The sequence below is a fragment of the Ochotona princeps genome, chromosome 15 (assembly GCF_030435755.1).
Source record: "Ochotona princeps isolate mOchPri1 chromosome 15, mOchPri1.hap1, whole genome shotgun sequence".
In the NCBI taxonomy this organism is placed as follows: Eukaryota; Metazoa; Chordata; class Mammalia; order Lagomorpha; family Ochotonidae; genus Ochotona; species Ochotona princeps.
The window spans coordinates 27,216,276-27,230,231 of NC_080846.1; the positions used below are offsets into that span (position 1 = coordinate 27,216,276).

Genomic DNA, 13,956 nt, shown 5'->3' on the forward strand with positions numbered 1-13,956 from the left:
GGCATTTGGGGAGCAAACCAGTACATGGGAGATCGTATTCTCTCTTTCCCTCCCTCCCTGCCCTCTTTCCCCTTTGGCTGCTTGCTCTCCCTCTTCTCCTTCTTTCAAAACAATTTTTTAAAAAAATTCCTACCTGCCAACTCTTTGGTTGTATGAATTTTTACAAGGTCACCTAAATTCTGTGTCCTTCAGTTTCTCCATATATAAAGCAGAAATAACAGAGAATGAGTTCTAAGTGGCGTTGTGATGCTATTGAATGATTTCATGCCCTACAAAGTGCGTAGAAAGTAATTAAAAGATGGCAAATACTAAGCAATCAGCAATATCATCTATGATGTTGTGGAATCAGCTTTTTAAAATTTTCTTTCCTATTAGCTAGTCAGTTTATCTTTAGAGGCAGTGCAGCCAAAATATTTCCAGAATTAGATCAAATAAAAATCATATTCTTCAAGACTCCAGAAACAAAGTCTAGCCGTATTTAGTTTACCCACTATGTTTTGAATGTTTTGGGGTTTTATTTGTTACAGTTGTTGGAAAGAAAGATCAGATTTACAGAAACAATTACAGGCAGAGAGAATGATCTTCAATCTGCTGGTTTACTCTCCAAATGGCTGCAGTGGCCAAAGCTGAGCTGATATGAAGCCAAGAGCCAGGAGCTTCTCTCAGGTCTCCACACAGGTGCAGGTTCCAAGACTTTGTCCTGTCCTTTGCTGCTTTCCCAGGCAGGGAGCTAGATGGGAAGTGGAGCAGCCAGGATATGAATCGGTGCCTCATGGAATCCTGGCACTTGAAAGGTAAGGATTTAGTCACTGAGCTATTGCACCAGGGCTACATGTTTTAAAATCTTTTCATTTTGTATTCTATATGGACAAACAGTGTCAGTCTCAGATTTTGTGTAATTTTTCAGTCAAGCAAGAAACTTGCTCAAAAGTTTTCCATTCTTTGGGAGACTTGTAACATTTTCTGGTGTCATGGTTTTATGACTTTCTGAATTTTGAAAAGTAAGAGTATTGATTGATCTATACCTGCTGAATTGATTAATTTGATCTAGTTAGAAATGAAAAATTCTATAGCATGCAGCATATCAAAGAAATGACTTATGTATAGGCATTTAGATTTTTCTAGAGTTAGTATTTGAACTCCATTCATACATGGTTAAATCAAAGAATCACATTTTCTTTGCTGTGCAGTTGCTTAGAGGTACTGCAAGATTAGGAAGAAGTGCCTTTTATGAAAACCATCACATGCAGACACACTCACACATAAATGCATTAGGCCAAAAAAAAAAAAAAAAAGCTTGCTAACGCAAAGTGGCTTTAAGATTCAATAGTGCTGCGGGCTTGGCGGTGTGGCCTAGTGGCTAAGGTTCTCGCCTTGATCCCATATGGCCGCTGGTTCTAATCCCGGCAGCTCCACTTCCTCTCTGTCTCTCCTCCTCTCAGTATATCTGACTTTGTAATGAAAATAAAATAAATCTTAAAAAAAAAAAAAGATTCAATAGTGCTGATCCTTATTTTCCTAATTTTGGAAAGAAAGTGAAAGCTCTTTGAATTCACAGTAACTGACATACTGAGATGAACTTGCTGATAGTAGGCTTGAGAGTTGACAGCTAACACTGGGGACAGATGCTGACTTGTATAAATAATATCCCCTATGCATTGTTCTTCACTACACCCTGCAGCCTCCCTTGCTCTAACAGCAACTCCAGCTATGAAACAAATTGCACCATGAGGACAGATAACCTCTGGCTTCAGGCCTGTAATCTAACTGTGGCCATCGGCAACAAGAAATGAGTTTCTTTCTAATCAGCTTTCCATCAGTCTCCAGTCACTCATATAAAGGAGCCAGGGAGTGGAGGATTCGCATTGCTGTTCAGCACCCGGGTTCTGGACAGCACCCTGAGCAGACAGTAGATTGTGCGTCCCTCCCTCGCTCTCCTCTGCCAGCACGTCTACTGCCTCTCTAGTCCCCCCTGCTGCAGAGAAAGAAAATTACATCGGCATCCATGCAGCCCGCAATGATGATGTTTTCCAGTAAATACTGGGCAAGGAGAGGGCTGTCGCTGGATTCAGCAGTGCCTGAAGAGCATCAACTACTGGGCAACTTCGCAGTGAGTACCGAGTACCTGGCACCCTCTGGAGTGTTTTCTAGGGTGGTGACCATCTTAGCTTCACCATGTGGACACCTGATGCAGAGTAAGCACACACATCTCAACTTTCTCCTCCTTGATCATCTCTGTAGTCTGTTAAGCTCCTGTCTGCTTCGGTCTTCCTTCTGTCTCTGTAAAGGCAAGCAGGTGTACTAATAGCTATGTACTAAACACCCCTTCTTTAAAGTTTGTAAATAGGAGATTGATAACTCCCAGACAGGAGGTTGTATGCCTTACATCCCCAACAATAGCGACTAAAGTGTAGATTTTGAGAGTCAGTTTATCTTGAGGAGGGATGAACTGAAAGAATTAAAAAGGTTTCTGTGATTCTTGTAAGATCATTGTGCCTTGAACATCCCCGCCTGTCTACAGTGACTTATCTTTAACACATGTCTAACATTTATTGGCTATAAGATTAGATTATTTGAATAAAAGAGATAGAGCTCTTTTCACAGGTTTTCCTGCATGCCTCATTACTCTATCTCTCCCTTTTTTAGTTTAATTGGTAAATTAATGAAAGCGCTATGCCACTTTTTTTCAGTGTTTAAGGGAGTTTTATATTTGAAATATTGACAAACTTTAGAAAAGATTTTAAATTGAGGTAATAGCCGTAGGATCTAAAAAAAAAAAAATGGCAACAAAGTAAAGCATGTTCAGGTTCCCTCCAGTAATTACAAATAGGAAATGTTACTTTCATTCCCACCATATTGGAATTCATCAACTAATTCCCATTTGGTTTAAAGCACAGAAAAATCTGTTTTAATATTATTGCTCCAAATATGTGCCAGAGGGTTGTGTTATACTGACATTGTTACTGCTTAAAATGTTAAAAAGTAATCACAGCAACTTCTGTATGTAGAACTGTTAAATCAATTTGCAAAGGTGAGGTAAAAATGTAAGTAGAGTTTGTAATGTTTAGGTATTGCGAATGCTTGGATGAGACATTGCGTTAAGAAATTTTGCAGCAATCATGAATTTGAGGAGGAAAACAAAGGAAACTCAGTTATGGCTAACGTATTACCCTTTCATAAAAATACGCTGCTTGAATGTCTGAGATTAGTGCTATATGGTGAGGAAGAGGCAGATGTTGCAAGTACTAAGACATTTAAGGTTATAATGACTAAACCATATTGGCAAATATCAATATATATATATATATATGAATGAGTGTAGTAACTGGGGCAATAATAACATTTAAAAATATAGCTAGCAGAGCAAAGAAAGACAATAGCAAATGACAAGTGTACACTTGTCAGTTTCATGAAGATGCTATAGATTGATGTGATTGTATCAGATCACCACTTGCTAGGGAGATGGTTCTCTATTTGCCCAAGTCTGAATTTGCATATAATGAAGGCAAAGCAGATCATCATAATTTTGCATTGCCAACCAAAAAGTTCTGTTTTTTAAAGATTTTGCACTTCAGACAACGTGATCCATGTTTCCAGAATCTGTCATTTCTACCTTTAGACCAATAGTCATTATTTAGTTGTGCATGATAAGAATGAATGACTTATGAAGTATTCCTCTTTCTCAGACAGGGAGCCATTTTTTCCCCTTTATTTGTAGTTGATTTTTAACGACCATTTTTCAGATAACAGCTCCTGACACAGATGGCTTTTGCTAAATTCACTCCACTGACTGGATTTCTGCAGGTGGATTCACAAGGACAGTGCTTATGGACAACATGAATCCAATGGCATGAAGTAAACGTATCAGTTTTGGTGCTTGTCCTAACATATTTCAGAGAGAAATAAACATTTCAAATCAAAGAAAAAACTTTAAAACATTTTTAATTTTTGATGATGACTACATGGTTGATCATGGTGGGAAGGATCAAGGGTTAGGGAAAAGTGGGTGAAATCATTGTCTCCAAATTTTTCTGTTTCTTAGTCTTATCTTGGGGGGGGAAGGGGAAAGAAAAAGGGGGAAGCTACACTCAGCCTCCCCAAAGTCCCAGTACCAGGGATAGGGAACTGCCACCTGGTACCAATCCAGGGTCCTGCTCTTGTGCGTGTTCTGAGTGCTCTGACCAAGTGGTTTGGATAGTTCTGAAATGCTGTCAGTTTCACTGGTCCAGGGGAGAGGCAGCCCTCCCTATGTCCATGGGCTGACACTGCTGACCTCAAGTCTCCATTGGCCCAGAATTTTACTGTTATCGTCTTGCTGGGGTAGTTGTCCAATGTGTTCAGTTCTCCTTCCTCTGTTACTGTACCCCACGGGCTGCCGTAGTCTCCATGTGCATCGGGGTCTGCATGCACTACTTTGCTTTTTTCGTTCATAGGCAGGTCCAAGGACCTGGACCAGGAGAGCTGAGCCCTAGCTCCCACGTCCCAGGGGCTCAATGAGCCAGCACAGAAATGAACTTTTTAAAGAGAAAACCAAAACTACTATTGTTGAAATATATTGTTATTGCTTTATTTTTGTTATGTTTGGCCGTGAAAATATTCCTCCTTTGATTCAGCTATACTGAAAGGTCAGATTTCAGGCTGTAGGACAATCCTAGAAAGGTAGGAATTGCCTATACATGATATATTTTACTCAATGATGGTCAGATTTTCTGAAAGTGAAAGAGAAAGTGAAGCAAATCTAACTTCCTTCTTAACTCTAACCACTGTGTGATATCTCTGAACCCTGGACAATAGCATCTGTTGTAAATTAGATCAATATCTGTTATTGAAAGACATACATGAGGTGTAACCTTCACCTAGAGTTGCTATGGTTGATTGGACTTCTGGCCTATGAATGCAATATCTGGGGGAGAAAATCTAATATGGAAAAATTTTGAAATCCAAATTAACACTTTTTTTGTGTGTGTATGTGTCTGCCTTCTTGAAGCTAAATAAAGCTACCTCTGGCAAAAGTGATGACAAGAAGGGCAGCAAAGGCAGCAGCAAAGGCGAAAGTGCTACTGAAAGTGGCAAGACTGCGGTGGTGTTCTCCTTGAAAAACGAAGTTGGTGGCTTGGTGAAAGCGCTCAGGCTCTTCCAGGTGAATGTAAAATACCATCACGTGGCTTTCAAAGTGACTGTGTGCCTGCCTGGCAGCCTGTCCTCTGCTGTGAAACCTTGTTGAATCAATTTAGGGATAATATGGTGAAAAACACAAAGGAACCAGTTTCACAGGGGTCTGCGAGGAGACTGTCTACTAAACAATGAAATATAAGTAGGTTCCCGTCAGCTGTGATTTATTAATGCAGACTTAGCACATTAGGAACGCATCATGCTGTTGCCAGGTGAGAAAGTAATTCAGAAATGTGAGCCGCATGTCTGATACTGCAAATACCAAAGCAGGCAAACAGAATTCCTTTCAATGTCGAGAGCAAGCAACTTGATTTTGTTCATTAAAAGAATTGTAACCATGTCCTAAAATGCATCTCTTGTGTTTCATGAGATGCGCGTAAGTAGCCACTTGGTATTCCCTTAAACCTCATTGCTTGGTGAACTTACTATTTTTTTTTTCCTAAACCTGAGTTCCTGCCCTTATAGTGTTAGCTTTTTCCTTAACATATGTTAATGCAGTAGCACCCCTTCCTCCCTGATCTCTGCTCTGAATATTTAAAAAAGAGCCTACCTAGAGCTGAGTCTAGCAACCCCAGGAAAAGCTCATGTCTTCATGGGGGTTTGCACCTGATGAAGGCTCCTCCACCCTCTGACTGTATTTTGTGTTGGAGATGCAGCTGCTAATTAGAGCTCCAGGATAAGAACCAGGCTGTGTCTGGTGCCTTGGGCTGGTCCAGAGGAAATGTGGTTGGGATTACAGTCAGGGAACTTAGCCCTGTGTTCTCAGGCTTGGCTAATCAAGCAATAATAATTCCCACCTGCTAGGGTTGCTGGGATGAAATAACATAAGTGAAAGTGCTTTGTAAAGTGTACAGACATGAGGCATTATGATGATGCCTCTATGATGGTCGTACAGGAGGAATTAGCAAGCTGATTGGGCAAATATTTCCTTGTTCTCTTTTGACCCTGAAGAAAGATTAGGCACCATAAACAGTCATATTGTAAATGTAGGGTGATATTTTACACATAATTATGTCATACTGGGCTGCATCCATACAGTGCCCAAAGGCAAACCAATTCAGTTGGACATCTGGGTGCAGTGCAAAAATCCCTGGAGAAGGAAATGCCCTGAGTTTTCACTGTGCCATCAGCTAGTCATGGGGCCTCAGCTAATACACTTAACCTATCAGGCCTGCTCTTCCCTCACTTATGAATATCCGTTCTGCTTCAATCAGAGGACAGTAAAAGCCCAAAATGAAAAAATGTGTGTGAAATCTCTTGAATCTTGACTTCATACTAATCTTTTGTTATCAGCCATTTTAGAATGGGTGACTTCATTGCGAAAATTAATAAAAACAGAAATTAAGTATTTATTTTCCTGGAACCAGGAGTGGGCTTCTTTATATAGGGGAGGATGCTATCCAATTTGATGCTAATCTGGGGAAAAAACCAAAAATATGTTTTTGCGTTGATAGTTTTAATATTACCCAGGACCGCATCAGCAGTAATGCTGATGATCAGGTGTAACATCTGGAGGGCTGGGAAGGTTTCTGCTTATTTGGGAGTGGGTCGGGGTGGAGAAGAGAACTTTATTTTCAATTAATGAAGGAGAAAGAAAGCATCATTGGGGACATTTATATGTGATTTAAAAAACAAGATTCAATTTAGTTTTTTGAAAGGCAGAGTTGGAGAGAGAGGGAGAGAGGGAGGAAGGGAGGGAGAGAGAGAGCAAGCAAGCAGTGGCTCACTTCTCAAATGGCTGGGCTAGGCCAGAGTCAGAAGTTAGGAACTTCTTCCAGGTCTTCCACATGGGTGCAGGGGCCTAAGGGCTTGAGCCATCCTCTGCTGGTTCCTGAAGCACATTAGCAGGAAGGTGGATCAGAAGTGGAAAAAGCTGGACTTGAACTAGCATCAATAGGAGATGCCAGTACTGCAGGCGGCAGCTTAAGCTGATGTGCCACAGCTCCAGCCCCTAAACATAATTTTACGTGTTCAATGTGTGTCTTTGCTCCTTACTTTACAGTAAGGAGGCCTTTAACCTCCGAGATCCAGCATATGGTGAGAGTGGCTGAAGCATGTTCTCGGATGAAGAGTTTTTTTTTTTTTTTTAACTATGTGAGTGATGGCCAGACCAGGATTCCCCATACTTCAGCCATTTGCCTACTAATTCCCCCCATTTCTGACTGCCACTTACAGTATTTTCTTATCTTTAAAAGCACTGTTTCATTTTTAAGCTTACTTTTAAAAAGATGCTTTGTTATCACTATGCAGTCAGGAGTTGCATTTCAATTAGATTTTCTAGAAATAGCCTATGATTATAACATAATATGCACATGTTTTCTTGGGACAGTCATGAATCACTAGCAGGTTGTAGACTGCTCCAGGAAATAATGTCTGTAATTCTAGCACATGTCATAGGGATCCTTATTTGTTACAAATGTCCCTTTCTTTTTCAGATGAGGTTGGACAATCTAGACATACAGATGTAAGTACAAAGTTTTATTGTCAACAGAGATGGTGGCTGGAAACATATCCACATCTTGGTCACTGAAAGAACAAGATTGCCTTTTCTTCTATTGCCTTTCTTCTAGGTCACTTGCCACTTTGTTGCTTGAGAGTTGAACAAGAAAAGCTGGTGATGTCCGTTTCATTGTGACTTGAGACATCATTTATATTTTCACAGGAAAAACATGTCAACATGATTCATATCGAATCCAGGAAATCTCGGCGCAGGAGTTCTGAGGTTGAAATCTTCGTAGACTGTGAGTGTGGCAAAACAGAATTCAATGAGCTCATTCAGCTGCTGAAATTTCAAACTACAATTGTGACACTAAATCCACCGGAGAACATTTGGACGGAGGAAGAAGGCAAGGGCAGTTTTTGCTTGCTGGGTGATTTCACAATCTGACAAATGTTGCAAAGGGGGAAAATGCAATTTGTGAGCTAATATTTTTAAAAGTGCACTGTTTTTCACAGAGCTGGAGGATGTGCCCTGGTTCCCTCGGAAGATCTCTGAGTTAGATAGATGTTCTCACAGAGTTCTCATGTATGGTTCTGAGCTTGACGCCGACCACCCAGTAAGTGTCTGGTAAATCTATTCCATCCATTCTTAGCTCTGTCCATGTGCCAGGCAGTGTGCTCTATTTCATGCTGCTATACCTTATGATAGCACATTTGATGTTTGACTCCCCTTACCTGAGAGCAGACTTTCAAATGAAAAAGCTGTCCTGTACATGTGTGTTGGCTGGAACCAGCTTAGAAGGACAACATGTTCACCTGTCAAAGGCTTGGGTACAGGATATTCTAAACCATGGAGATTATTTCTGTTGAATTAGCCCAAAATATATCTGGAGATAGTAACTCTTTTTTTATGGTTTTTTTTCTTTTTTTTCTTTATTGTTTTTAATTCATTAATTACATTGTATTATGTGACACAGTTTCATAGGTACTTGGGTTCTCCCCACCCCTCCCCAAACCCTCCCACCATGCTGGATTCCTCCACCTTGTTGCATAACCACAGTTCAAGTTCAGTTGAGATTCCCCCATTGCAAGCATATCCCAAACATAGAGTCCAGCATCTTATTGTCCAGTCAAGTTCAACGGCTTCTTAGGTATACCCTCTCTGGTCTGAAGACAGAGCCAGCAGAGTGAGATAGTAACTCTTGAAAAACAATGAATTGAAATTGATCACACCTTGGGACATTGGTCAGACTAGGTGTGATGGGGCTCATTGAGAGAATAACATTCTTCTTGCTGTTTTCCTTGACTTGAGCTAGTCAGGAGTAGAGTGATGTGGTTGACTATGGTCTCAATGGAAAGGCATAGGGATTTACAAGAAGGCTGCGATGGAAGATAGATCTCTTTCCACATCCACCCTGAATCTATTTCCCACTGCTCTCCTCTACTGCAATAAAATGACCACCTTCTAAGAATTACGATACTTGGGTAAGCATTTCCATTATTCTCCCCCAACCCCCCTTATATCAGTTTTTATTTAACACAAGAGACATGAAACTTCTGGTGGTCAGAATGAAGTATAGTTAATAGTCTGGGAGCAGTAAGCAATGCATCCATTCATTACAGACATTTTTTCTCCCCTGGTACCACTTGTCTAAAAATGGGAAGATGAGAGGGTAACCCCTAGCAGATCAGTCATGCGAAAAGGAAGCCCTTGTGGTCTGAGCATCATCATTTACAGCTACTTACACTCTTAAAGTGGAGGAAACCTTGGAATCTGACAGTGTGGTGACATTTCTCTCTCAGCATCACCTGGGATCTTCTTTCCACAAGTGCACATCATTTTGAAAACCACTATTTTCAAGGAAACTATGATGACTTCAACAGCAAGGAAATTTTCAGTCAAGCTGGTAATTTGTCAGGATATACCACTTCAAACCAATTCAGAATGCCATTCAAACAAATGGTCAAGCAGACCTAATTTAACTGCATTATTTAAAAAAAATATTATTTCACTCAAAAATATGGTATATTGGCCCACATAGCCTTAAATTTCAGCATATGTACAAGTAATTTATATTCTAAACATTGGAAAAGTATTCCAAAGTGCCTTCGGTAAGCATGTTTGTAATTATTGCCTTCTTCCAAGCTCAGAGCAGTGAAGATCAGCACCACAGCTCGACGAGACTGGCAGGGTTCACTGGACTAACACTGCATGGATGCCAGCTGTTAACTTGCAGAATGACCCTGGCTAAGTCCTTCTACCTCCATACACCAAGTTTATTGTATAAAAGTGAGAATAAAATTCTTATTGACCTCAAAGGGGTGTTTGAAAAGCTTAGTTAATAAAACAACTGAAAGACATTTTGGCAAGAGCGAATGCTTAATTTCAGTAAGAGAAATGCTGTATTTAGATTACCCAGATCTAGGTCCGGACAGGAAAAGATGTTTTGATTACCTCCTATTTCCAAATTCTCTGGTTTGGAAAGTATTCACCATGGAGAAAAGAGCTGAGTCATTTGAATGGAACGGCAGGCACCACTGGGCCGACTGTGGAACATTTCAATCTAGTATCACACATAAATCTTCTTGTGCTTAATTTTATTCCATTACTGCTAATTATACCCACCTTAACATACACTCTTTTATTTTTTTCTGCAGCCAGTTCAAATAATTGCAATTACCAAGCAATCTCCTAGCTCTCTTGTCATTTTTTTTTTTAAATTGCATGTTTCTTTTACAAGTACACCAAATGTTCATTATGCAAACTTTGCTTTTGGTAAGTTGTTTTTTTCTGAGTTATTATTTGATGAGGATGGAAAAAGTTGTCTCCGCATGTTTTATGCCTGGGGATAATTCCTATCCTGACACAGACCAGGGACCTTTTCTGTTGTTTAGCTGAGAAGGGCCTAGGATAGAAGAACCAGTTGCCTGAAGCTCCCTAGAAGGGGTTACATGTCCAGTTCAAGTGCCTCTCAAATTCTGATGGACAATTAAATCATCTGAGAGATGTTTTTTGAAAGTTCAGTTAGTGATTCTGAAGAGCCTGAGATTTTCCACTTTTTGAGCTCCCAGTTGATGCTTACACTGGAGGGCCTGGAGAACATGTGGGGTGTTCAGGATCTAGATTGGGAGGGATATTTAAAGTGTAGTTCACAAGTATAGTTCAAGATGCCTGTTGAAAGTACAAAGTTCTGGGGCCTGTGCATTGGCTTGCCATCCTGAAATTCAAGTTCAAGTTCCAGCTATTCCACTTCCTATCCCACTCCTTGCCTATAGCTTGGGAAGGCAGCCAAAGATGGCCCAAGGAGATCTGAAAGAAGCTCCTGGCTTTGGATCATCTCAGCTCTGGCTGGACATTGCAGCCATTTGGGGATTGAACCACTGGGTAGAGGATCTCTCGCTCTCCTCTCTGAAAAATCTTACCCTTAGATAAAAATAAATAAATCTAAAAAAAAAAAAAACCCCAAAACAAAAAACAAACAAAAAAACCCCACAAAAAAACCCGAAACAAACAAAAAAATTAGCTACGTTCTAAGGCCCATCTGACGTCTGTTGAATCAGAAGTTCCAGGGATGAGCCCAAGAATTAATGTCTAAAAGAATCTGCAAAAGATTCTGATGAGCTGTGATGTTTGACGATCAATGTCCTACTCATGACTCTCAGGCCCAGCTTTCATTAAAATCATGTGTGGAGAAAAAAAAAAAAGACCAAGAAAGTTAATGCCAGGGCCTTAACCCAAAGTGCTTAAGGCAGAACCTCTGGGAATGTGGCCAGGTTTGGAGCATTATTTAAAGCTCCCCAGGAGATTCTAACATCCCACCAGGTTCAAGCTTTTGGAATAGTTAATGTAACTTTAGCTAAGAACTTTAGGTTTCAGGCTGGGCTTTAGCTCCCTTTGATTTAAATGGTAGGAGGAAGATGAGTTTGTGCAGCAGGCGTTCTCTGGACACTGGGGTTGCCAGTTTTCACAGGTAGCTATTTAAGTTAAATTTGAATTTCAGATAAACAATAAATAATTTTTTAACTTCAGTCTTAGGCAATACTCAAATGTGTTAGTGTTGAAAAATTGTATATTTATCTGAAATTTGAATTTCATTGTACAACCTGGATTTTATCTGGTAACTCAGTCCTTGGCTTCAGTTCTGAATGCACAGCCAAGGAATGCTGGGCCTGTAATTGCTGAAGCAGCTAGCACCCCTTCTTCTGCCAGTGCCTGGTGCAGTCCAGGAAGCTCTGGATTGCACACAACATTTGCATAATCATCACCCCACCAGGCTAATGAGGCATGATGAGGAAATCACTCTCTTGCATCCCTGGAAAAGGTGCAGGTGTTTGCTGAGGAGAGATGGTGGAGATTCTTCTGGAAGCCCAGCAGATTATGATGCTGTTACCATGGCGTCCAGTCTGGCAGGAATCAGGGAACAGATGCTGTGTTGTTCATAGTCCTCTTCCTGTTGTTGTGGCCTTCTTTCTCTCTCAATGGTTAAAGGGGCCTGGAATTCTTCTGTTTTCCCATCCCAGGTAGGCTGGCTTTTACTAGTGAGTATTGAAAACAGGTGCTTTCCGGTGAGACGGTATCTTCTACCACGGAGCCTTTTTAAGCTGTCAGACTCGTCCATAAATGTGCTAACTCTGGTCACAAGACTTTGCAAGTAGAAATTTTAGGGCCTCACATTGTATTGATTCATTTACCTGAAAGGCAGTTAGAGAAAGAGAAAATTAGAGAGAGAGAGAGAGAAAGAGATCTTCTGTTTCTTGGTTCACTCCCCAAAATGGCTGCACCTGCCTAGGCTGGACCAGCCTGATGCAAGGAGGCAGGAACTTCTTTCGGATCATCCATGTAAGTACAAGGATCCAAGCATTTGGGCTGTCTTCTGCCACTTTCCCAGGCCATTCGCAGGGAGTGGGATTGAAGATGGTGCCGTGGGACACAGATTGGTTCCCATAACGAATGTTGGCATTACAGGCAGTGACTTTGTTGGCTGTAGCAGGCACGGACGGGTCCCTCGTGTGTGTGTGTGTGTGTGTGTGTGTGTGTGTGTGTAAGCCTCAGTTTTCAGCACAAGAAAGAATGTGCTAATGTCAGGGTTGAAGTTAATTAATTTCTACAAGCTGTTAGGGTTATTCTAGGGCATTTTTCTCTCCATTCGTAACTGTTGTCACCCCTGAAATAAAGGTCATCCCAAGTGGAACTGCTTTCTGTCCAACATGCAGTGCTGTTAAGGTTTCTGGCCTCAAGACCAGTTCCTATTCAGCCAGCTAAGAGAATGGACAGCTTTGCAGGGAGTTGAGGTGGGCTCTCTTGTACAGCTCACTGTACAGGAAGGTTTGCACTGGTGCTGGGATAGACTGAGCTGTTGTGGGCTCCGGCTTGGTTCTTTTACTCTCCAACCGCATGCTCCCAGTGGCATGTGGCCTTCCTGGGACTCCATGGTTTTTTGGCCACCGCTTGCAATCATCCTTGAGAGCTGCAGGGTTTGCAGAGTTGAGAAGTCCAATTGAAGCGATTCCTTCTGGGAGTCCAACAGCTTGAAGAAATGACTGTGGAAAGAACTCTTATGGCACAAGAGGAAAAGGAAAAGTGTTGGCAAGAGGGGTGATCCTTGTGTAAACCATAAGTCCATTCTGTAGCATTCCGCTTGACTGAAAGTGACGGGCATGCTGTTTAACCTTCTGAGGAATGGTGGTGTATAAAACCCTTGGTGTTGGCTAAGACCAATTAGAATTACAGGAACTGCAGGTGAAATGAAGCCAGCCTGCGGCCTGTGCATGACTGCCTGGGGACTGACTTTGTAATCTGTAGCTACAGTCATCAAATACAGCAAAACCTCTTTCACGCAGACCGATTTGGGAGATCTGATAATTATTTTTCCAAAAGATAAAAATATTGAAGATTTATTTGTTGGAAGAGTAACAGAGGGAAAGACAGAGAGCAGATTTCCATTCAATGGCTTACTCTCTAGATGGCTGCAGTAGCTAGGGCTGGACCAAGCAGAGGCCAGGAGCTTCATCTGGGTCTTCCATGTGGGTGGCATGTGCCAAGTGCTTGGGCCAACTTGTGCTCCCTTTCTTAGGTCATAAACAGGGAGTTAGGAAGCGGAGCAACCAAGACTTGAATAGGATGCCAGTGTCACAGGTGGTAACTTTACTGCTATGCCACAACAATGACTTCATGAAAAGATTTTTTAAAAAATATTTATTTATTTTTATTGGAAAGGCAGATATACAGAGAGGAGAGACAGAGAGGAAGATCTTCTGTCCAATGGTTCACTCCCCAAGCGGCCACAACGGCTGGAGCTGAGCCAATTCGAAGCCAGCAACCAGGAACTTCTTCCAGGTCTCCCA

The 13,956-nt window shown here is 41.3% G+C and overlaps 1 protein-coding gene across 1 annotated transcript in view; it reads left to right on the forward strand.

Annotated features, from left to right (window-relative positions):
* The first annotated feature begins 1,525 nt into the window (after positions 1-1,525).
* Positions 1,526-13,956, forward strand: part of TPH2 (tryptophan hydroxylase 2) — a 101,181-nt gene continuing 88,750 nt past the window's right edge. The window contains exons 1-4 of the mRNA XM_004583039.2: positions 1,526-2,110; positions 4,988-5,140; positions 7,835-8,018; positions 8,128-8,228. Of these exons, the coding sequence (XP_004583096.1) occupies positions 2,006-2,110; positions 4,988-5,140; positions 7,835-8,018; positions 8,128-8,228 (543 nt within the window). The 5' untranslated portion in view covers positions 1,526-2,005. The remainder of the gene's footprint in view (positions 2,111-4,987; positions 5,141-7,834; positions 8,019-8,127; positions 8,229-13,956) is intronic.